The sequence below is a fragment of the Hippopotamus amphibius genome, chromosome 15 (genome assembly GCF_030028045.1).
Source record: "Hippopotamus amphibius kiboko isolate mHipAmp2 chromosome 15, mHipAmp2.hap2, whole genome shotgun sequence".
In the NCBI taxonomy this organism is placed as follows: domain Eukaryota; kingdom Metazoa; phylum Chordata; class Mammalia; order Artiodactyla; family Hippopotamidae; genus Hippopotamus; species Hippopotamus amphibius.
The window spans coordinates 3,310,338-3,331,494 of record NC_080200.1 but is presented as its reverse complement, the minus strand read 5'-3'; the positions used below and the strand labels follow the sequence as shown (position 1 = coordinate 3,331,494).

The 21,157-nt window shown below is 58.8% G+C and overlaps 1 protein-coding gene across 5 annotated transcripts; it reads right to left on the bottom strand.

The window, feature by feature from the left end:
- Nucleotides 1-292: 292 nt before the first annotated feature.
- On the bottom strand, nt 293-20,803 carry HDGFL2 (HDGF like 2). Of its 5 annotated transcripts, none has more exons than XM_057710391.1 (16): nt 20,647-20,803; nt 18,125-18,201; nt 17,888-18,026; nt 9,870-10,061; nt 6,593-6,709; nt 6,409-6,480; nt 5,484-5,649; nt 5,322-5,397; nt 4,924-5,233; nt 3,787-3,890; nt 2,887-2,960; nt 2,683-2,753; nt 2,197-2,298; nt 1,773-1,986; nt 902-1,034; nt 293-600 (listed from the first exon to the last, which is right to left on the bottom strand). In XM_057710391.1, the coding sequence occupies exons 1-16, from the start codon at nt 20,716-20,718 to the stop codon at nt 498-500; spliced, it is 2,022 nt and encodes a 673-aa protein (XP_057566374.1). In that variant the 5' UTR covers nt 20,719-20,803; the 3' UTR covers nt 293-497. The 5 variants fall into 5 exon arrangements, with proteins under 5 accessions (XP_057566374.1, XP_057566371.1, XP_057566373.1 ...); XM_057710388.1 differs by having other exon boundaries at nt 319-600; nt 2,887-3,032; XM_057710390.1 differs by having other exon boundaries at nt 319-597; nt 2,887-3,032.
- Nucleotides 20,804-21,157: the final 354 nt, after the last annotated feature.

Below are 21,157 nucleotides of genomic sequence, written 5' to 3'. Positions count from 1 at the left end.
CCACGCGACAGGTGAGGAAAGACAAGCCCAGAGTAGGGGTGCCCCCCGCCCCACAGCGAGGACTGCCCCCAACACCCACGCTCTCTGAATGTCAAGGACAACAGACGGCCCGCAGCACCCCTGCTGGTACTTTTGGAAAGGCCTTGCTCACCCCTGTCAGCCCTGCAGGGCCGGGAGCACTGTCAGAACCAAGTTCACACTCGCTGTTGATGGTAACCTTAAAAATCCTCCGTCCCTGGACAGGCCCCTGACAGCTGCACACCAGTGACACCCAAAAACCAATAAAAGCAACTTTTTTTTTTCATTAAAAAAACCCTTTATAGTCATTTCATGTCGGTTGGAAATCACAGAAATTAGGCAGAAAAAAAACCCAGGGGGACAAACGAACAGCACAGAGTCTCCCCCACAGTTCTCCGCACCCTGGGCGCCAGGAAGGAGCCGGGTAGGCCTCGGGGTGGTGGCACGTGGCGGCAGGGCCTGGCCGCGGGCCGCCCGGCTCAGCTGTCCTCGTCGTCCAGGGACTCCGAGTCCACCCGCAGCCTCTCTCGCTCCTGCCGCTCCTTCCCGGGCCCATCCAGGTCGGGGCCCTCCCGCGTGCTGCTGGTGGGGCACAGCGCGGGGGTGAGCAGGCCCCTTCCTGTCTCCCTCCTACCACCTACACAGCCCCCGAACTCCCTCCCCAGCGGGGGCTGCAGCCCCGCTGCGCACAGGCAGGCCCGGCAGCTCCCCGTGGCGGGCGTCGGGAGGAAGCTCCCCGCCCAAAGCCCAGGCCAGCTCCGAGCCCACAGCTCCCTCCATGGGGCCTGGGGGTCGGTGTGTGGGGAAGAGGTCCCTCTGGGAGCGGCTCAGACACCAGGGTGCCTTCTCCGGAAGTCGCCCCTGCGGCCCCGGCGACACTTACTCGTCGGGTAACGGATCTTCGGAGGAGCCGCCCCCCTGCCCCTCCTCTGAGTTCTGTCCTTCTTCCGGCTCCTTGTCCTCCGTGCCCTCCCCCTTCTGGGACGTGGCCTCGCCATTCACGGAGGCTGAGAGATCTGCGGGGAGAGAGGCGCGTGGGACACGGTGGGGCAGCTGTCGGGGACCTCTCAACCCTGCCCGTGGAGAGCGAGCCGTGCGCGAGCCGTTCGGGCCCTCGACCCGCCTGTGCACCTGCACGCACCTCCGCCCGAGTCCCCGGACACACGGGGGCGGCCGGCTGGGTGTGGGCCCTCCCCTACCCCCGTCCTGGCCCCGACCGAGCAGCCTGAGGGTGGGAGGGGCCGGCACACGAATGGCCTTGGGCAGCACCGGGGAAAAGCCTGCCACGGCCGTGTCCAAATCCAAACAGACACAGGGAGAGACGCCCGCACCCCGCCCGCTGCCCCGCAGCCTCGGCTTCAGCTAAGCCCTTTTGGTGCCGGCCTGAGCGGCTGCTCCAAGCATCTCTCACCAGGACCACGTGACCCCAGCAGGAAGGAACACCCTATCCCCCACATCCACTGTCCCTGCCGCAGACACCCTTTCTCTTCTCAGCCCGCCCGTTGCCCTCCCCTCCCAGACCTCTGCGACTGCCCGTCCTGGGAACGCGCGCACCCCTGGCCGTGCACACTGCCCCCCATGCTATCTGGCTCGGAGGGTCTGGAGCCCGTGAGCAGCGCAGGGGAGTGTGGCCCAGGTGCCCGCTGCCCGGGGACACAGCCGGCCTGTGCAGCCAGTGCTGACAGAGGATGCCATCCGGGCAGTCGGGGCAGGAGCACCGGGCCGTGCCCAGTGCCCCCCCACCAGCTCCTCACCAGCGCTCGCCTCCTCCTCCGCCCTCTCCGAGGGGGCCTCCTCTCCAGCCAGCGCCTCCTCGGCCTTCTCCACCTCGGCCCTCTCCTTCTCCGCCCCAGTCCTGGTCGCCTTCTGGATGGCCTCGATCTTTGGTCCCAGGACCCGAGACTTGAGCCGGGTGTAGACCTCCGCGGCCTTCTCCATCACTTCCTTGTTGGCCTTGTAGCGGCGGATCTGGCCCACCGAGAGGCCTGGCTCAGGAGGCGCAGCCCCTTCTCCCCCTACCCGAGACCCCCACCCCCATCACCGCCACCCCAGCAGCACCTCCTGGGAGCACGGTTTCCTCCTTGCTGACCACGGGCTGCTGTGGCCAGGAGCCCAGCTCCCCCAGCAGACGCATGCCCCCCGCCACCAGCCCCTTCAACCCCTGGGCTCCCACTGTACCTTTTTCAACGTGGCCACCACGTCTGTGTTCTTCTGGAGGATCTGTGAGGTCACCTGCAGGGTCCCTAGTTCCTCTAATGCATTCAGACACCTCTTCACATCCTGCAGGGCGGGGAGGGCAGGATGGAGGGTCAGCACCTAGCTGAGGGGGCCCTAGGGGGCCCGAGAGGGCAGAGAAGGACACCCTGGGGCTCTCCCTGTGGGGGAGGGCTGAGTGGCAGGGAACCCCGGGGACAGGGGGAAGGACCCAGAACTCAAGGGGTCGCGGTGGGCCTCGCATGGCGCCACCTGGTGGGGATGCAGAGCACTGCACCCAGGAGGCCAAGCTGGGCCCTCAGCTGGTGGACGCCCACGTGAACAAGGACCCCATCCGCCCACCCTGGGGGAGCCGGTAGTTGCCTCTGTGGCCCCAGACTTGCAAGGGAACTCAAACAATGAGGGGGTGGGGGGACCAAGCCACGACCTGCACTCCGAGGAAGGTCTCACCGGATTGTCAACCTTCAGGGCGAACTTGATCTCGCTGTGCAGCTTCTGAAGCTTCTCCTCCACGGAAGGTTCTGTGGCCAGGAGAGAGGGCAGCACCCGGGCCTGAGCGGGGTCCCTGGTGACGGGAGCCGGCTCCTCCAGGGCCGTCCCTCCTCCCCTCAGCGACCTCAGGCTGCCACCAGGGCTGGGCAGCCGGACCCTCACCTTTCTTCTTCTCGACCTTCCTGTCTGGCGTGAACCCTTCTGAGCGCTTCCGGGTCCGTTCCACCTTCGCAGGCCTGTGGAGAGTAGCGCCCTTAGAGGGCCCCTGACCGATGTCCCCAGCGAGGGCCGGGGGCCTGTGGGGGGACCTAGAAGGAAACCGTCAGGAGGCCTGGGAAGCTGGGAGGAGGAGACTACAGGCTCCGCTGACCTGGTCTAGGGCAGCACCCGACAGGACCCAAGACATCAGCCTTCCTCTAGGAAGCAAATATTGTGAAAGCTCAGAACTTCTTTTTTCAAACAGGTGGCTAAGGGCTAGTTATATAAATCTCAGCACATGAGTTACTCTGCTCTGACGCTGGCAAGTGGTAGCAGGCACGTTCCTGTGGCTTCGACGCCGCACCTGCTCGGCAGCCTGGCAGCCACATTCCCAGGGGCACGTTCGTTCACTGACGGCTGGGATTCCACGCAGAATGTGGGCAGGGAGGTGGGCTCTGTGCCCCCACCTCAATGGGCCTTGGACTTAACCACTGGTCTGGGGACAGTCTCGCCCCGAGCCCTGGCGACGACGGGGGCCGAGTCATCCTCTGTGGGGGGCCATCCTGGGCGCTGTGGGATGAGGGGCAGCCCTCCCCGGCCCCCCCACCCCCCGTGTGACAACCGCAGATGTCCCCGGACACTGCCTGGTGTCCCCTGGGGGCAGGGCTGCCCCAGGGGAGAGGCCTGCTCTAGGGGGAGGACCACAGACCTGGGCAGTGGCTCCTGCACACCCTGATGGGGCCCCAAGAACCAGATATTTCAACTAGATTCAGTTGCCAAGACTGAATTTGGAAGCTGCGACCCTCCCCTGAGGTGTGGGGACCCCCGGGGGCCTGTGGGAGGAGAGGCAGCGCGGGAGCGGACCTGGCCCGGGGTTTCTCCTCAGGGCGCCCTCTCTTCTCCTTCTGGCTGGGTCTCCTCGCGGGCTCTGTGCTTTGCGGGTGCAATTTCTTGGCTGATTTCTTCACCTGCAGCGACCAAAGGGAGGGGCTGGAGCAGCAGGCAGCATGGGGCTGCCCCCGACCCCGGAGCTGTCCCCTTAGAAACACATCGCGAAGCTCCCTGCTACCACTTTTGCCGGATGGGAGCTGGTGGACAGGGCAGGATGGACCCTGAGTCCAGTCCATCCCCAAGCAGCAGCTTTGCAGGCCCTGAAAGGACCACCCAAAGTGGGGCAGCCCCACCACATCCCTCTTGCCAAGCAACACACTTCCTGTGCCAGAGAACTTGGTCCCCCTTTTATGACAAAAGGGACAGCACTGGTGAGAGAGCAGGGCATTGTCCTGCTCCCCCATCCTCTACTGAGTGGGGTCCTGGTGATGGGCCTGGGAGGTCTGATTCCTGGACTTATCCCAGCCTGCGGTAGCACATGGTACTACCTGTCACCACAAACACGCACCAGAGGCCAAACTGCTCCCACACTTGCCCCACAAGCCATCTCCACCTCAGCAGCCAGAGGGCACCTGTGTGCACCTGCCCCTCCTTGGCCCACAGCCCTCCAGGGCTCCCATCTCCCTGGGGGTAAAAGCCCAAGTCCTCCCTGTTGCCCACAAGGCCCTGCAAGACCTGCCCCGTCCCCTCCCTGCCCTCCCCTCCTCCCTCTCTCCGCCTCGCTCCTCTGTTCCAGACACATGGGCCTCCTCCACACACCAGGCCCGGTCCTGCCCCAGGGCCTTTGCACAAGCTGTGCCCTCTGCCAGGAATGCCTCTCCCCCTGGTATCTTCTCACTTCATTCAGATCCTTACTTAACATCAGCTGTTGGCCTGAAGCCTCTCAGGTCTGCCGTCTTTGGGACGGAAACCCTCTCGCCCCAGCAGCTCACGCCCTTCGTTCTCCCTGGCGCTGAACGCACCACACACTGTCCTCCGTCACCCGCTGCCTGTCTACCCCCTCCAAGCGCCAGCTCCTCAGCAGCGGGGTTCTGTCTCCCTAGCTGCTTCGCTGCCGTGCCCCCGGCACCCAGCACACAGTGGCTGCCGCGCAGACGCCGCCGGACGCACCTCTCTGTCCAGCTCGCCCTCGGGCTCCGAGTCAGAGGAGGACTGGGGGCCGCGGCTCCGGCCCTTCCGGCCCCGCTTCTTGACGGGCTCGTCGTCGTCCTTGAGCTCGTCGCCGCTGCTGCCCGCGCTGCCCCCGGGCGCCACCTCCCCGCGATCGCGCTCGCGCCGCCGCTCCTTCTCCTCCTTCTCTTGCTCCCGCAGCCGCCGCAGCTCCTCCTCCTGCTCCCGGCGCCGCCGCGCCTCCAGCTCGCGCCGGCGCTCCTCGTCGCGGCGCTTCCACTCGCTGATGCGGTCCACCTCGTCGCTGTCGCTGGGGGTGCCGGCCGGTTAGGGCCTCCGTCCCGGGCACAGCGCTCGGCCTGCCCGCCGCCTGTGCCCCCCCAGGGCCCCGCACCCACCTGTCGCTGCTTGAGCTGCTCGGCGGCCGCTCAGGCTTCGGCTTCCGCCCGCGGGGCTTGGGGGGCGGCTTCTCAGCTACGGAAGAGGAAGGGGGGGTGGCCTCTCCCGCGTCTCTCAGTGGGCGTTCCCCCACCCCCAGCAGCACCCCCCAGCCAGCCTACCTGGCTTCCTGCCCCGAGGAGGCTTCTTGACGGACACGTCTGAGTCGGAGGAGGAGGAGGAGGGGGACGAGGAGGAGGACGACGCCGACCGCGCCACGGGCACCGGCTCAGCCTTGGCCCCGTCCGATTCTGCTTTGGAGTCCGAGTCGGAAGCTGAGGGCGCCTTCTGGGGGATGCTGGGCAAGGTAAGAGCGGCCAGGGCGAGGGCGCCCCGAGAGCCCCACCTCCCTCAAATCCAGTGCAAATCGTCCTGGCCCAGAACCCCAGGGACCCCAGGCAGCCCGGACCACCTGGGCCAGGGTGAGAGCTCTCCCTGGGCTGCTCCTCCTCCCATGTAGGTGCAGGAGGCACACGCTCGAACCTGCAGACACACACACACCACGCTCACAGGCCCATACACACCCCCCACACACACAAACACTCGTACACGCGCACACTCAGACACTATGTAAACTTGTACACGCGTGCCTGTACACACACACTCTCATACATGTACAACACACTCCTACACGCACACACATACACACAGCGTACCCATGTACACCCCCCCCCCCCCCCCCCGACAGCTGCGCACGTGCATTCGCTCTCTCTCACTCACGGGGCCCCTAAGTGTGCTTTGCCCCCTTCCGACGCCAGCATCCCAGCATCCTGGTTTCCAAACCGGCCTCTAAGTCCCTCCAGGGGGCAGTGGCAGCTAGGTGGCCCCCTGCCCCGGGGAGGTGCTCTACGCACACAGCGCTCGGAAACCACAGGCAGAAGCCATGAGTGAAGGTGGAGGCGGGTGTCAGCGGGCCCCGGGGTCTCCCTGGAGCCTAGGGCCTCCCTCCTCCAAAATGGACCGACCCCAATCGCAGGCCGTGGAGAGACACTTGAGGAGTTTCCACAGGCCCGTGTGTGGGAACAAAATAAACTAAAACAGCCGTACCTTTTTCTTCCGTCCTGGAAGGGGGCCCCGCCGCGGGGCCCGGACCACGGCTTTCTTCTCGGGCGTGAAGTCCTGGGTGGAGAGAAGGGAGCCGGACGTGGGCCCCCCTCGACCGGCCACCCCTCGGCCCCATGCGTGCATCCCTCCCCCTGTGCTCCTGCCCGGCGTCCGGCCAGCTGCTCACCTGGTCACTGGTCTTCTCTGACTCGGAGGAGCTTTCCGAGTTCTCCTCCTCGGATGGAGACATGCTGGCTTGATCCAGGTCACTGGAGGCCTTTCGAGCTCGTTTTGAGACCGACATCTGGAAGGGAGCAGCCCGAACGGATCAGCAACTGAGAAAGCCCGCAAGCCCACAGAGGGGCCGTCTCCCTCCTGGGCACCCGCAGTCCCGGAAACTTTGGGGGGAGGGGGGCAGGCACCCCTCTGAGAATCTGATAAAAACCAGGGATACTGAACCTAGAAGACATGATGCTCAGTGAGAGAAGCCAGACACAGAAGGACAGATACTGTCTGATCCCACTCACAGGAGGTCCCTAGAGGAGTCAGATCCACAGAGATAGGGAGTAGATGGTGGGGAGTCCGTGTTTCATGCGGACTGAGTTGCACTTTGGGGAGATGGGAAAGTTTTGGAGATGGAGGGTGGGGTGGTTGTACAACAGTGTGAATGTGCTTCGTGCCAACGAGCTGTGCACTTAAAAATGGTTAAGATGGTACATTTCATGTTATGTGTATTTTACTACAATTAAAAAAAAATAAAGAAGACAAACCAGGACTCCTTTCCCCAGAAAAACATACATAATACGTTTCAGAACCAGACAGAGGTGGTGGTCGCACCCCACAGTGAATGTACTAAATGCCGGTGAGCTGTACATTTTAGAATGGTAAATTATTTTACGTGAATTTCACCTCAATAAAAAAAGATTTTTAAAACACACAATTCTGAATTAAGTTTCAGGGCTTCACAGGCTCCCACATGCCCACTCAAAGCCAACCTAAGAAACTGTATAAAAGGAAGAAGTGAGGAGGGAAAGAGGACTGCGCTTTGGACACAGATCTGGGCCCGCTGACACCTGGTCCTCCCCGTCAGGCCTGGGATCGGGTACAGTGCACCTCTGCCCCTGTCCCACCACAGCACAGACTCGCTGGCTCTCTTCACAGCCACTTACTGAGCAGCTCCCCTCCTCCGGGGCCTGACCAAGGCCGGGGTATGATGGGCTGCTCTGTGTTCCCCTAAAACTCACACACTGAAGCCCTGACCCCCAGGACCCCAGAATGTGACTATCTGGAGAAGGGTCTTTGAAGATGTAATCAAGGTAAAATGAGGTATTAGGGTAGCCCTGATCCAATATGACTGAGGTCTTTATAAGAAGAGAAGATTAGGACACAGACATGCACAGAGGGAGACCACGTGAGGACACAGGGGACACACAGAAAAACATCAACCAAAGAATGTCAACTAGAGAGAGTGCGCAAAGCTGACCGGAGGAAAGCCACAGCCGCCCCGCCCCCGCCCCGCCCCCCCTTACCAAAACGGGGAAAGGAACACCAAGGATGAGCTAGGGTGCTGGGTTACGAGGGAGGAGTTCGTCTAAATGTCTCCCTTTTGTGGGGGAAAGGTGTTGCAATGATGACTTATACACAATGTGAAATTGGCCGAAAAGACCCAAAAAACAAAACCTGAATACATACTAACCTACAAATAGTGGTTTATCTCTAAGGGGTAGGCTGGGGGGGGAGGGGTTGTGGGGAAGCATTCATTTTTAACATATTTCTGTTTAACTCCTCCAATGACTGTAAACAGAAACAACAGGGACTTTTAAAAAACGATGCCAGGGGGACTTCCCTGGTGGTGCAGTGGTTAAGGGGGCATGGGTTTGATCCCTGGTCCAGGGGGATCCCACATGCCGCAAGCAGCTAAGCCTGTGCACCACAACTGCTGAGCCTACGCTCTACAGCCCGTGAGCCACGGCTTCTGAGTCCGCACACCTGGGGCCTGTGCTCCAAGACGGGAGAGGCCACCGCAATGAGAAGCCCATGCGCCACAGTGAAGAGTGGCTCCCGCTCTCCACAGCTGGAGGGGGCCTGCATGTAGCAGCGGAGACCCAGCACAGCCAATAGACAGATAGATAAAAATTAAAAAAAAAAATAAAGACAAAAAAAAGCCCACAATGCTAGGGACTTCCCTGGCGGTCCAGTGGTTGAAACTCCGCGCTTCCACTGCAGGGGGCCTGGGTTCCATCCCTAGTTGCGGAACTGAGATCCTATATGCCGCATAGTGTGCCCAAAAAAAACAAAAGCAAAAACAAAACCCTGATGCCTAGTATATCATGAAAAGTTGGGGGAGAAGCTAAAGAGCCAACAGTCTTAACAATATGCTGGTTAGAATTCATCCACATCAGAGATTACTTCTCAACCACTGAAAACTGCACCTTAAAATAATATTTAAGGACAAGGCCAGGACTTCCTTGGTGGTCCAGTGGGCTAAGACTCTGCGCTCCCAATGCAGGGGGCCCGGGTTCGATGCCTGGTTGGAGAATTAGATCCCGCATGCCGCAACTAAAATCCGATGTAGCCAAATAAATAAATATTTAAAAAAAATTTAAGGACAAAGAAATGCTCATCTATTAGGTGAAAAAGCAGAAAGACATAGTGCGTGCATGATTGCCAATTCTGTACTTTACACACACACACCCCCCACCGACGTGAGGGACACACAGGGTCACAGAGAAACACATCAGGATGCTTCTAGTCCTTGGTGCAGAAACCCGCTCAGCTCAGGCATTTTTCACCAGCTTCTTTATCCTTTTCATATCTTCTTAACTTCTCTATGATGAGCGTGGCTTATCATTACAATTGGAACCAAAAGCAAACGTTATTTTCAAAAATCATAAAAAGAATGCCTTACTCTATCAAAAGAATTTGCTGCTAGACCCTGGTCCTTTCATTTTGCACCCAAATATTCGGAAGCGGTCAAAAGGCAGAAAAGGGTGCAAAAAAGGCAGGAAAGTCCAAGAGAACTTAAAACTCACATCCACACAAAAACAGGTACACAAATGTTCACAGCACACTCAGCCACGAAAAGGAGAGACACCCTGACACTAACTACAACATGGATGGACACTGAGGACACGATGCTCAGGGAGAGCAGCAGACACAGGACACACGGTGCGTGATTCTATTGATGGGAAACGTCCAGAACAGGCAAATCCAGACACAGAGAGTGGGTTCGTGGTTACTAGGGGCTGTGGGGGGACTGCCAATGTGGACGGGGTTTCTTTTTGCAGTGATGGAAAGTTCTGGATCTGACAGAGGCGATGCTGGCACCACTTTGTGAATGTACTAAAAACCGAAAGAAAAGGCTGGGGAGGGAGAGCAGGTGGCCAGATGGGACCTGTGGAGGGAGGAGGAAGGGCCCCAGCCCCCCACAGGCCAAGTGTGCCCGCCCCGCCCTACGCCCCTACCTTCAAGGCCACCGCCTTCCGCTTCAGGCCGCTGTTATCACTGCTCTTGTCCGAGTCCGAGTCGCTCTCCATCCTGTCGCTGGCGGCTGCGGTGGTCACGGCTGTGACGGCCATGACCCCCCGGTCCTCATCGTCCTCACTGCCACCTGCTGGGTCCGCTTCAGGGGCCTCGCTGTCGGAGGAGCTCACCGGCTGGGGGCGGGGACAGAGACAGCAGGTCACCACCAGGCCTGGCCCACAGGACAGCACCCACCGGCCAGGTCTCAAGTGTCAAGTGTCTGCTTGCTCTCCAAATGGGGAAACTGAGGCAGGAAGGCAAGATGGGCATGTGTGTGCTGGGCGCTGGGATTCAAGAACTGCGGGGTCTAAGGGCAAATCCTGGGCCAGTGACTTAAGTCTCTCTGTGCCTCAGTGCCCACATCTGAGCCACAGGGCCAATGCCACTTTGGCCTCGCAGGGCTGGCGAGGGTGAAACAGGTGTGGTGTGTACTGAGGACAGTGCCGAGACTGGCAGGAGGGCCATCAAGGTTTGCTTTCTGTAAAAATTATTACTATTCCAATTATTAAGGAGGAGGAAAATGACCTAGGACAGAACCTCTGGGCGTGACCTTCCAGGCACTTCTATTCCTGTTTTAGCTAAAATGCCCGCTCAGGTGGTAACAGCCACAAAAATGGCAGACACGTAGACGGCACTTCTTCCGTGCTAGCCACGTGCCAGGCTCATCTGCACACTTAATCGCCATCTGTGAACGGCCAGGTGCCAGGCACTGTGCTAGGTAGGTGAATGCAGCATGGGCCCTGCCTCCAGGGAGCTTACCATCTAGTGGGAAACTGACCATGGCCATTAAACAGACTGTGTCGGGGGGTGTGGAGAAAAGAGAACCTTCCTATACTGTAGGTGGGAATGTAAATTGGTTGCAGCCACGATGGAAAACAATATGGAGGTTCCCCCAAAAACCAAAAATAGAGCTACCATATGATCCAGCAATCCCACTCCTGGGCATATACCCAAACAAAACTCCAAATCACAAAGATACATGTACGCCAATGTTCACAGCAGCACTATTCACAATAGCCAAGACATGGAAGCCACCTAAATGTCCATCGACAGATGAATGGATAAAGAATATGTGGTACATTATACAATGGACTATTACTCAGCCATAAAAAAGAACGAAATAATGTCACTTGCAGCAACATGGATGGACCTAGAGATTGTCATACTGAGTGAAGTAAGTCAGAAAAAGACAAATATCATATGATATCACTTATATGTGGAATCTAAAATATGACACAAATGAACTTCTCTGCAAAATGGAAATAGACTCATGGACACAGAGAACAGACTTATGGTTGCCAAGGGGGAGGAGGGTGAGAGAGGGAAGGACTGGGAGTGTGGGATGAGCAGATGCAAGCTATTACATATAGGACAGATAAACAACAAGGTCCTACTGTCCAGCACAGGGAACTATATTCAATATCCTGTGATAAACCATGATGGAAAAGAATGTGACAAAGCATACATGTGTTTGTACACCTGAATCACCTGCTGTACACCAGAAACTAACACAACGTTGTAAATCAACTACACTTCAATTAAATTAAAAAAAAATAAACAGACCAGCGCCACACTGGCAACGGGCAGAAAGGAAAAGACAAGCATGTGGGCGTGAACGAACAAGGGAGAGGTGGGTACAAAGCGGTGGGATTATTCTGAAATGGGGGGCTTCTTGGAGGGCCTGACATTTTAGCCAAGGGGTCGTCCCCAGCACGCAAAGGGGTAGGGGCTGGACACGTCCCGGTGTGAGCGAAGGTCCCCTTCAGAACCAGAAAGGTGCATGTGGCTGGGGGGCAGGGAAGAGAAGGCAGTGGCAGGAGAGAGGATGCAGAGGTAGCTGGGGCCGGATCACGTGGACACTAAAGAGGGCCAGGCAGATCAGGTGGACGGACGGCCCCATGAGTGAGGCCCCAGGGCTCTCTTGGGTCCGTTTTTGAACTTGTTTTGGATATTTTATGTTTGTGGCAGAAAACTGCGTGAGCCCCGGTCGTACTCAGCCATCCGCTGCTCATCCAGTGACTGTCACAGGGCACCTACCATGCGCTGGGCCCTGTGCTGCGGCTGTGGTTGCAGGTGAACAGGACAGGGTCCCTGCCCTCAGGGCGCTCACAGTCTAACGGAGTCTAACGGGCGGAGGGGAACGACGACACACACACCCCCCCAAGTAACCAGTTACCACTCGCGAGGGGGCGCCCAGCCTAGCAGAGCATAAAACCTGACCGCGGTATTTCTCGGTACTTCTTTTCTAAATTACGGATCTTGTTTCTTTTTTTTTTTAAAGAAAGAGAGAGATTGAGATTTTTAAAAGCCACATTCTCTGGAAGCAACCCAAATGCCCACCTACTGTTGAATAAACCAAATGTGGGATAGCTTCAGAATGGGATACCAGGACTTCCCTGGTGGTCCAGTGGTTAAGACTCCACGCTCCCACTGCAGGGGCGCAGGTTCAATCCCTGGTCGGGGAACTAAGATCCCGTATGCCGCTTGCCAAAAAAAAAAAAGAATAGGATACCATTTGGCCAAAAAGAGGAACACAGCTCTGACACATGCCACCGCGTGCATGAGCCTCAAAAACCTGCTAAGGGAAAGCAGCCAGACACAAAGCATCAGATAAACGATTCCATCTACGCGAAAAGTCCATGCTACGCAAATCCACAGAACTAGAACACCGATTAGCAGCTTGCATGGGCTGCAGGGAGGGGAGAAGCAGGGGTGACTGCTAATGGGGAGGGGTTCCTCTGCGGGGTGATGGGAACATTCTGCAGTTACACAGTAGTGAGGGGTGCACAGCACTGTGGATGTACTGAAAGCCACTGCAGCATATGCTTTAAGGTGGCGGATTTTACCTCAGTCTTTCAAAAAGAACATCACCAAAAAGCCGCATTCCCTTGGTGTGATTACAGTCAGGGGTCTGTGGATGGGAGCGGGGCAGGCACACTGGCCGGGGGAAAAAAGTGAGGCGGAGCAAAGGGGTATGACGGTGCATGAGGGGGGCTCCAGGGTCACAGCAACGGGACGCACAAGCGAAGGCAGGAACGAGGAGCCGGGAGAGGTGGGAGTGTGTGAAGCCGGGCAGCCAGAGGAGGGCAGGGGGCCCGGGTCAGGGCTGGACAGAGGTTGAGCAGAGGCCTCAGCAGCACATCAAAGCAGAAAGGCAGGAAGGGATCGGAAATGTGGGAGGACAGGTGGGTGCCAGAGCCGAGCTGGGGACAGTGCGGGCGGAGGGCGTGGATGGAGGGTGCTGGGCCGGTCTGTCCGTCTCGGCTCCGAGCCCACCCTGTAGGAGGCCCCTGCTGGCCCCACCGAGAGGCCATGAGCCCAACGCAGGCTTCATGCAGATGGGCTACCCGGTATCCACCCCGAGGCCCAGGACCTCGCCGACCTGGGTGACCCAGGGCCCCCACACACAGCGATGGGGACCTGTCTGCGTGGCACGTGACAAGATTAAAAAGTGCCACAGGGGACTTCCCTGGCGGTCCAGTGGTTAGGACTCCGAGCTTCCACTGCAGGGGGCACGGGTTCCATCCCTGGTTGGAGAACATGCCGTGCTATTCGGCCAAAACAAACAAACAAACAAACAAACAAACATTTATTATCTCATGCAGATTTGGAGGGTCAGGGATCTGGGGGTTCTGGCCCAGGGTCTCTCATGAGACTGCAGTCAAGACATCAGCCAGGGCTGCTTCATCTGAAAGCTCACCTGGGACTGGAGGAGCCACCTCGACGGCAGCCCCCTCCCACGCCTACTGGCTGCAGACCTCAGCTCCTCACATGGGCCTCTCACATCACTGCCTCGGCATCCTCACCACAGCCCAATTTAGCCATGGCCAACAGTTTATAAACAAAAAAGGTAAAAAGTGCCCCATGAAGTAGGTCAAGCCCCAAACCTGAAACCCCGGGAGAGAACCATCAGGCCTTCAGGTGGATTTCCCTCACACCTCTCCTCCAGGGCATCCCATTTCTCCAGAGCACCCTTGGCGAGTGGAGAAGGGAGAGGATGTCCCCAGTTCTTCACAGGGGAAACAGCAGCTCGGAGCGTGCGTGACTAAATGGCAGGTCCAGGGCCCTCCTGATGGTCTGCGGGAGGAACGGGGGCAGCCTCATGGCAGTGAGAGCTAGCAGACACGAGGGACCATCTCTCTCCCAGTAACTCGTGGGAGCTGTCACTCTCACTCTGCAGACAAGGGAAAAGGCCACGTGATTGGGCCAGATCGCAGGGCGGCTAAGCGACAGGGCCAGGGTGCAAGCTGGCTCTGCCGGGCCCCGGAGCCTGGCCCACTGGACACAGCTACTGCCTGTTACAAACGCTGCCTCGCTTCTGTCAAGCACTTGAGCAACTGTGACCCGATCTGTGCCCCGTCAGTCAGGGCAGGGGACCAGAACGAGTGGGCATATTCCACAAGTGGGGAAACTGAGTCTCCAGGAAGGTAACTGACTTGCCCTGCATTGCGCTTTGGGGATAAAGCCGGGAACTTCGCATCTCCTGGGCTCGGCCCACAAGATCTAACTACCTGCCAGCAAAGGTTTTGGGAAATCTGATCTCCATGGAGACGTCTGGAGGACGGGAATGCTGGCGGCTCAGACAGGAAGCAGGGAAAGAAGGCCAAGAGCCAGCCAACCTGCAACCATCCCGAGACCCACTGGTTGAATTAGATGAGCGTTGGTTACTTTCACTCTTTTTTTGTTTTTTCCTGTCCACACCACGTGGCATGCGAGATCTTAGTTCCCCAACCAGGGATCAAACCCGTGCCCCAGGCAGTGGAAGCGTGGAGTCTTAACCCCTGGACCACAAGGGAAGCCCCCTCTCGCTGTCCTACTGGGTCGGGAAGGTGACTGAGGTAGAAAGGGAAGGTCAAGCCCAGCCTGGCCCCCTGGTCCCCACTACCGCGCACCCCTGTGCCGGGGGCCTGATGTGCACTGGCTCATGGCGTTCTCTGCACGGCCCTGTGAGAGCTCGTTCTACCCTGAGCCTCTGTTTCAGGTGAGAAAACTGAGGCTCTGAGAGGTGATGTCAACCCCCAATGTGCACAGTGAACAAGAGGAAGAGCCGGGCCTTGAACCCAGGTCCACGAGTCCACATAGCAGAGCTCTTAACCATGGGTCCCACTGTGTAGAGGTCACTCTCCAGGCCCGCCTGCCCCTCCAGGACCCCACCTGGCTTGTATCGGCCAGAAAAGAGTTTCAGCCTGGGAGACAGGAGGCCTGGGTTTTAGTCCCAGCTCAGCTCGAACCAGCTACTGGCACAGGTCCCTTCACCTCCTCCTCTAGCAGGTCACGAGGATGTCTCAACTGGGATCCTTCTAGGTCAATATTCTCAACCAGGGGAGATTCTGTCCCCCAGGGGGCATTTGGCGATGTCTAGAAACATTCGGATTGTCAAGATGGGTGGGGGGTGGAGAGTCCTGGCATCGAGTGGGTGGGGCCAGGGATGCTGCTCAATGGCCTACAGTGCCCAGGACGCCCCACAGAAAATGACCTGGCCATAAAAGTTGGAAAACTCTGGTCTAGGTCTCAGAGGCCTCACATTCTAGGCGATAAAGCGAACAGTGAGGGCCTCAGCGTGCTCAGCTGTAACGTGGAAAAGATGCCGCCCACCCAGCCCATCTCAGGATTCCTGGGCACAGCCGGAGCCACACTGAGATACCATTTTCCACCTCCGGGCTTGGCAGGGGGGTGTGGGAAGAGGCCCAGCCCTATGCACCTGGTGGGGGCACGTGGAGCTAAGGCGGTCGAACAGAATGAAGCGGTTCTCTGCACGATGAGGGGGACCAATTGGGGGAATAAAGCCAAGTGGAACAGTACCTGCTTCAAAAAAGCAAGTGCTGTAGGGTTTTACGTGAACAAAGAATCTTGGAAGGACACACAAGGAACTGGTAGCTGGGGTTACCCTGAGAGGAAATTGAAACAGAGCGGCTGTGAGGCAGGGCTGACCCCTCACGGTACGCCCTTTTGTAATTCGCAGTCTTGTACCAGGAGTCTGTACTCCCACTCAAAACGTAAAAATAAACTAAAAACTTATAGGATGAAAAGACAGACTGCCCGGGCACCCTCAATGTGGTGCTTCAGAACGCCTGCTGTGGCCTGTCTCCATCAGAAGCATCTAGATAACTCGGGGATGAACTACTTCAAGGTGCTCAGGCCTCAGCCCTAAACCACCACACCTACACCTCTAGGGGTGGGGCCCCGGGATATGCATTTTTAAACCGATCTTTGGTTTGGAGGTGGAGACAGGTCAGAGAACCAAACAGCAGTAACACGTTCTCACACTTACAGCTACTTTCAACTTGGGGAGTCTGTATGGGGCTGGTTTAATGTCAAGGTTACACCATTTCTGAGTTTCATTTCCTTGAGGGCAGGTATCTACGTGGTCCTTCACAGGCCGAGGGAGCGTGATAAATATTAAGCAGTGCGATGCTTCACCAGAAGGCAACAAGCTCAGGACAAGACTAACCAGAACTTGAGCTGGGGCCAGAAAAGGATCTCATGAAACTCAACTACCTTTAAGAACTTCTGATCCGTTTATCCAGGTCGGAAACGTGCAAAGCCTGGAGAGATGGCGGGGACCAAAATGGGGGGAACATCCATCTCCCGGACCCCTCATGGGAGGTAAAAGTAGGACACCATGGAAATCCCCTGGCGGTCAAGCAGTTACGGCTCCACGCTTCCACTGCTGGGGGCACAGGCTCGACCCTGGTCGAGGAACTAAGACCCCACACGTCATGGCTCAGCCAAAAAAAAAAAAAGTCAGATACCATGTGGCGCACATGCACGAAATGCAGGCCCGGCCACTTGAGAAGCAGCTGCCAAGACCTCAGCCCTGGAGTGACCTGTTGAGCGAACCCCAGGTTCTGGATGGTGAGCTCCCAGAAGGCAAGAGGTGTGTCCACTTCACCTAGGGTTCCTGGTGCATAGCCTGGTACGCGGCACCTGCACGGCAGGGGTCTCTACAGGCATGTCTGCCGGATCAGCGGGGAGATGGAGCCACAGCAAAGGCACGTGCAGACCATCTCGAGAGCCCGAGTTCTTAAGCATTTTAAGCAGGACCCGATGCTATAGAACTACTTGGTCCTTTGCTCACACACACCAGACCCTCTCCGACTCCCCTCCCCGCCCCCACCAACCACATGGGAAGCCCACCTCTGTCCTAACAGCTGAGCCTCAAGCCCTGCAGTCAATTCACTTGGCTTCACAGCCAAAGTGGAGCCCACCCCTACCGAGGCTAGGCTATTCCACCTCCCCGCGCCTCCCCTTGTCTGCATCTCACCCCAAGACACCCAGAGCAAGGCACCCCCTCTGCCATCCTTCATCAGCTTTCCACAGCTTTTTTATGTATTTAACTTCCAACTTCTCTAAATTCCCTTTTTTCTCTGAATGTTTCCAAACACTGATTTACCACTGAGATGTCATCTCCATGACTCTTAGCATTCTTTCCCACCTGAGCAAGAGCTCTCACATCTATTAACTACCGCCTTTTTCCAAGTCTGAAATCTGGCAGTAATGGGGGAAGGAAAGGGTGTTACTGAAAGAAAAAAATTTTTTTTCCTTAGAAAACAAAACGTTTCTTAGGAGCTATTACAACGCTGTCATATACTCAGGCTAATCCTAGAGCAGCGGGTCTCACTGGGGGGATCTTGCACCCCTCCACCTGACCCAGGGGACACTTGGCAACGTCTGCAGACATGTTTGTTTGGTTGTCGCAACCAGGTAGAGAAGGAGCTCCTGGCACCGAGTGGGTGGGGACCGGGGATGCCGCTCCAACTCCCATAGTGCCTGGGACGGCCCCCCACAGAGCATGATTAGGCTTCAAACGTCAGCAGTGCCCGGTGGGAGGAACCCTGTCCCAGGGGCCTCTCCTTTTTCGGTAGGACAAGCTTCGACCACCTCTGGTCCCCAATGTACTTGAGTGCCCACCTGGCCTGGGTTCTGCAGCCCCCCGCCGCCTCCCCCAGCACACACTCACCAGAGGGGCGCTGTAGCTGGCGTGGGGGTTGTTCTGGATCTCCCACAGGCCCTCATTGAAGCCTTTCCTCTTGTTGGGTTTTCCGTACTTATCCTTACACTTGTCATAAGGAAACAGGTCCTTGGGTCCCAGGAAGGCTCTGGAAGAAGGAACCACGGGCCGGGCCTGGGTGAGCCAGCCCGCCCCGGGAGGCACCAGTGGGAAACCCCCCCCACCCCCCCAGTGGGGGACACTTACGTTTCGTGTGTACCAAAGAAGAAGATGGGGTACTTGTTGGGTGGGGGCTTCACAGCACCATCAGCGATGTCATCAATCTGTAGTGAGAGGCCAGTCAGGGGGTGGTTGGGCAGCCTCACCCACTGACCCACAAAATCACCAGGAAATCAGCCAAGTTACTTGGGCAAAAGCACGCCAGGAAGGGAGCCTTCCATAAAGGAAGACTCATCACCTCCCAATTAGGCATCTGCCTTCTTCTGGGCAATGCACCCCCCCCCGCCCCCACCCCAATCCCCCCCCCGCCCCCACCCCAATGCATACCTGTCCCCTCCCCTCAGGATGCTCTCTATTCCCCCAAGGTAAGTGTTCCACCTGGGCAAAGCCAATATGGTCCTCTGAACAGCCAGGGGGTGGGGCCAAGCCCAGCTTCTACGAAGTCCCAGGACCCTCCCACGGGACCCCTCCAGCAAAGAGGCGGTCGGTGATCAGTCTCCCAGAGGCTGCAGCTGGCAGCTCCAAGGATGCAGGGGGTGGGGGGTGGGCTGCAGGAGACAGGCCCCGAGCATCCAGGAAGTCCCACCCTCTCCCTACAGGCCTATGGGCTCCAGCAGCTGTCAGTCATCTCCCCACAGGAGGCTAGCTGCCCCTTCACTTCCAATCAGGTGCTTGGAAGCGTTCTGGGCTTAGAGAGCCAGCTGGAGGGGGGGCTCGGGGAGAGGGAGAAGCTGGTACTGTGGGAGGAAGGGAAGTGTCCATAAAGTTTTATCACTCTGGTGCCCCCAAGAAAGTAAGCCTGAACAAATCAAGTTAGAGTGGGTTCTCTGGTCCCCATTAATTCCTTCCCATTTTCTTCAAAGCATGGGGGCTGCTGGAACCTTCCCTGCCCCCCTCACCCAGCTTCCTTCCTCAGTTCTCTCGGCTACTTTTCAAAGTCCTTGGGCCCTGGGCGCTGAAACCCAGACATCCATCCCAAACATCCCATTCCTGCAAAGAAGCCCCCCCAAACTCCATCACCCTAGGACCAGCCTGCCATGCCTTCCAGGACCCCGCCCCTGAGCCTGAGGCCCAGACATCTCAATGGCAGCACCAGCTGTGGACCACTCTCAGGGCTGCCTGGTTAGTGGTCCCTGAGCAGACTCCTGGCATCCTGTGGTGGCCTCTGTGCAACCAAATGTGCAGCTCTGGGTGATGCCCTTCTGCTTACTTCTACCCAGAGGGGGGCGGGGGGGTTCTGTCAGGGAGCGAGGCTGAAACCTCCAGGCACCCCACAGTACTGCCCCAGCAACTCCTGAGCTCCTTCTGTCCCAGCTGAACCTTCAGCTTCGTCCTTCTACTGCCTCTCCCTCCAAATTCCCTCAGTCCTACCATGCACATTCCACCAAATCAGTCCTGGGGTGACTTAGACCTGGGGACGCCACCATCTCCTGGCCCCTCCTCCACACTGGCCTGCCCCACCGACAGTGCCTGAAACTCCCCTCTGCAGATCTGGGACTCCCGCTCGCTCAGGCCTCCCTTCAGACCTGGACGCTTCGAATGATCTGGGTCCTCTGGATCCCAGTTTCCTCCAAAGGGGATCCCCAAAGTCCCTTTGGCCCAGCCCCCTCCCTCAGGTGCTCTCTCTTTCCAGCGTGCGTCCCAGTGGCTGCTCTCTGACACAAGCATCCCTCCACCCCAAGCCCTCCCTCCCCCGGTGCCCCAACCAGCCTTCTCCACCAGGGTCTGGTGGGGGAGTCCTCACAGGGCACCAGTCCCCAGGGTCCCCCCAACAAGTCTTATTCCAACCTCTGGTCTCTGATGCCCCACTTTTTCAGATCCAGTTCCCTCAGCTCCAGCGACCTTGTGAACACAGCCCCCGGCCCTATTTCCAGCCCTGGCCCTCCTGAGCACCTCTCAACCTTGACCTTCAACCCTTCTCCCTTCCCGGTACCCTTATCCCCGGGCCCCCCTCCTACGTGGCTCAGGACCCCCAGCCCCTCAGCACTTGGCTTCCCGTTGCCCCCACCCCGCCCCCCAAAGAGGTCCTTCAGTCCGGGGCACCTTCTTCCCATCAGGTTGAGCCCTCTCCTCAAATCCCAGATTCCTCAGCTCCCCTCACACCCACCAACCTCCTTCAAACTTCAACCCTGGCTCCTCAGAGCCTAGGTCCCTCGACCCCATGTCCCTCAGCTCTGGGACCCCCGAAGCGGGACCCCCAGGCGCGGGCCCCCCCACACCTCCGGCGCTCCGGTCCCTCAGGCCCGGGTCCCCCTCAAAGCCCCGGCGCGCGGGTCCCTCAGGCCCGGGTGCCCCAGGCCCGGGACCCTCAGACCTCCAGGCCCAGGTTCCCCCACAACCCCCGCGCCGGGGTCCCTCAGGCCGGAGACCACCAGACCTTCAGGCACGCGACTCCCTCAGGCCCGGACCCCCCCAAACCCCCGGCGCGCAGGTTCCTCAGGCCCGGAGCCCCCAGACCCCGGGAGCGCGGGTCCCTCAGGCCCGGGGCCCCTACTGCCCCACCCCCCCCAAACCCCCCGTCGCCTGGCCCATCTCCCTCGCGGCCTCACCCGGGCCGGCCAGTGCGGGTAGCCCTTCATCTTGGCGAACACCAAGTCCCCGGGCTTGAAGGCGTGCGGCATGCTGGCGGCGGGAGGCCCAGGCCGCGGGAAGCGGCAGCGGCAGCGGTGGCGGCGGCGGCTGCGGCGGAGGCGGCGGCAACGGGAGGCGAAGCCGGGGGCGGGAGCAGGGCGCCGAGGGGGCGGGGGCGACGGCCTGGGTAGCGGGTCGGAGCGTGTTTATTGGCCTGCGCGCTGCCGGAAGTCCCGCCTTCCAGCCGTCACGGGCGGGCGACGCCGTCGCTCAGGACCACGTGCGGGGGATAGAGGAGCAGGGGGACCAATGAGAAGAGGGGTTGGAGCCGAACAAGTTAACGGGATTGGATAACGGATGGAGCCGAGGGGGCGTGACCCAGAGGCCTAATGGGAGGGGACGGAGGTTAAGGGAGGTGAAAGAGGAAAGGTGGGAGGAGGGAAACAAGCGCTCAGGGAGAGAAGAGGCGGGCAGCCGGACTCCTTCAGG

What these genes read in the sequence shown, in the direction of transcription:
- HDGFL2 (XM_057710388.1), bottom strand. Translation starts at nt 20,718, where the DNA reads ATGCCGCACGCCTTCAAGCCCGGGGACTTGGTGTTCGCCAAGATGAAG. An exon ending in CCAGCTACAGCGCCCCTCTG is followed by an intron (nt 10,062 to 17,887) that starts GTGAGTGTGTGC and finishes CCCCGCCCCCAG; the next exon opens with CCGGTGAGCTCCTCCGACAG. An exon ending in GAAGATCCGTTACCCGACGA is followed by an intron (nt 601 to 901) that starts GTAAGTGTCGCC and finishes GTGCCCCACCAG; the next exon opens with CAGCACGCGGGAGGGCCCCG.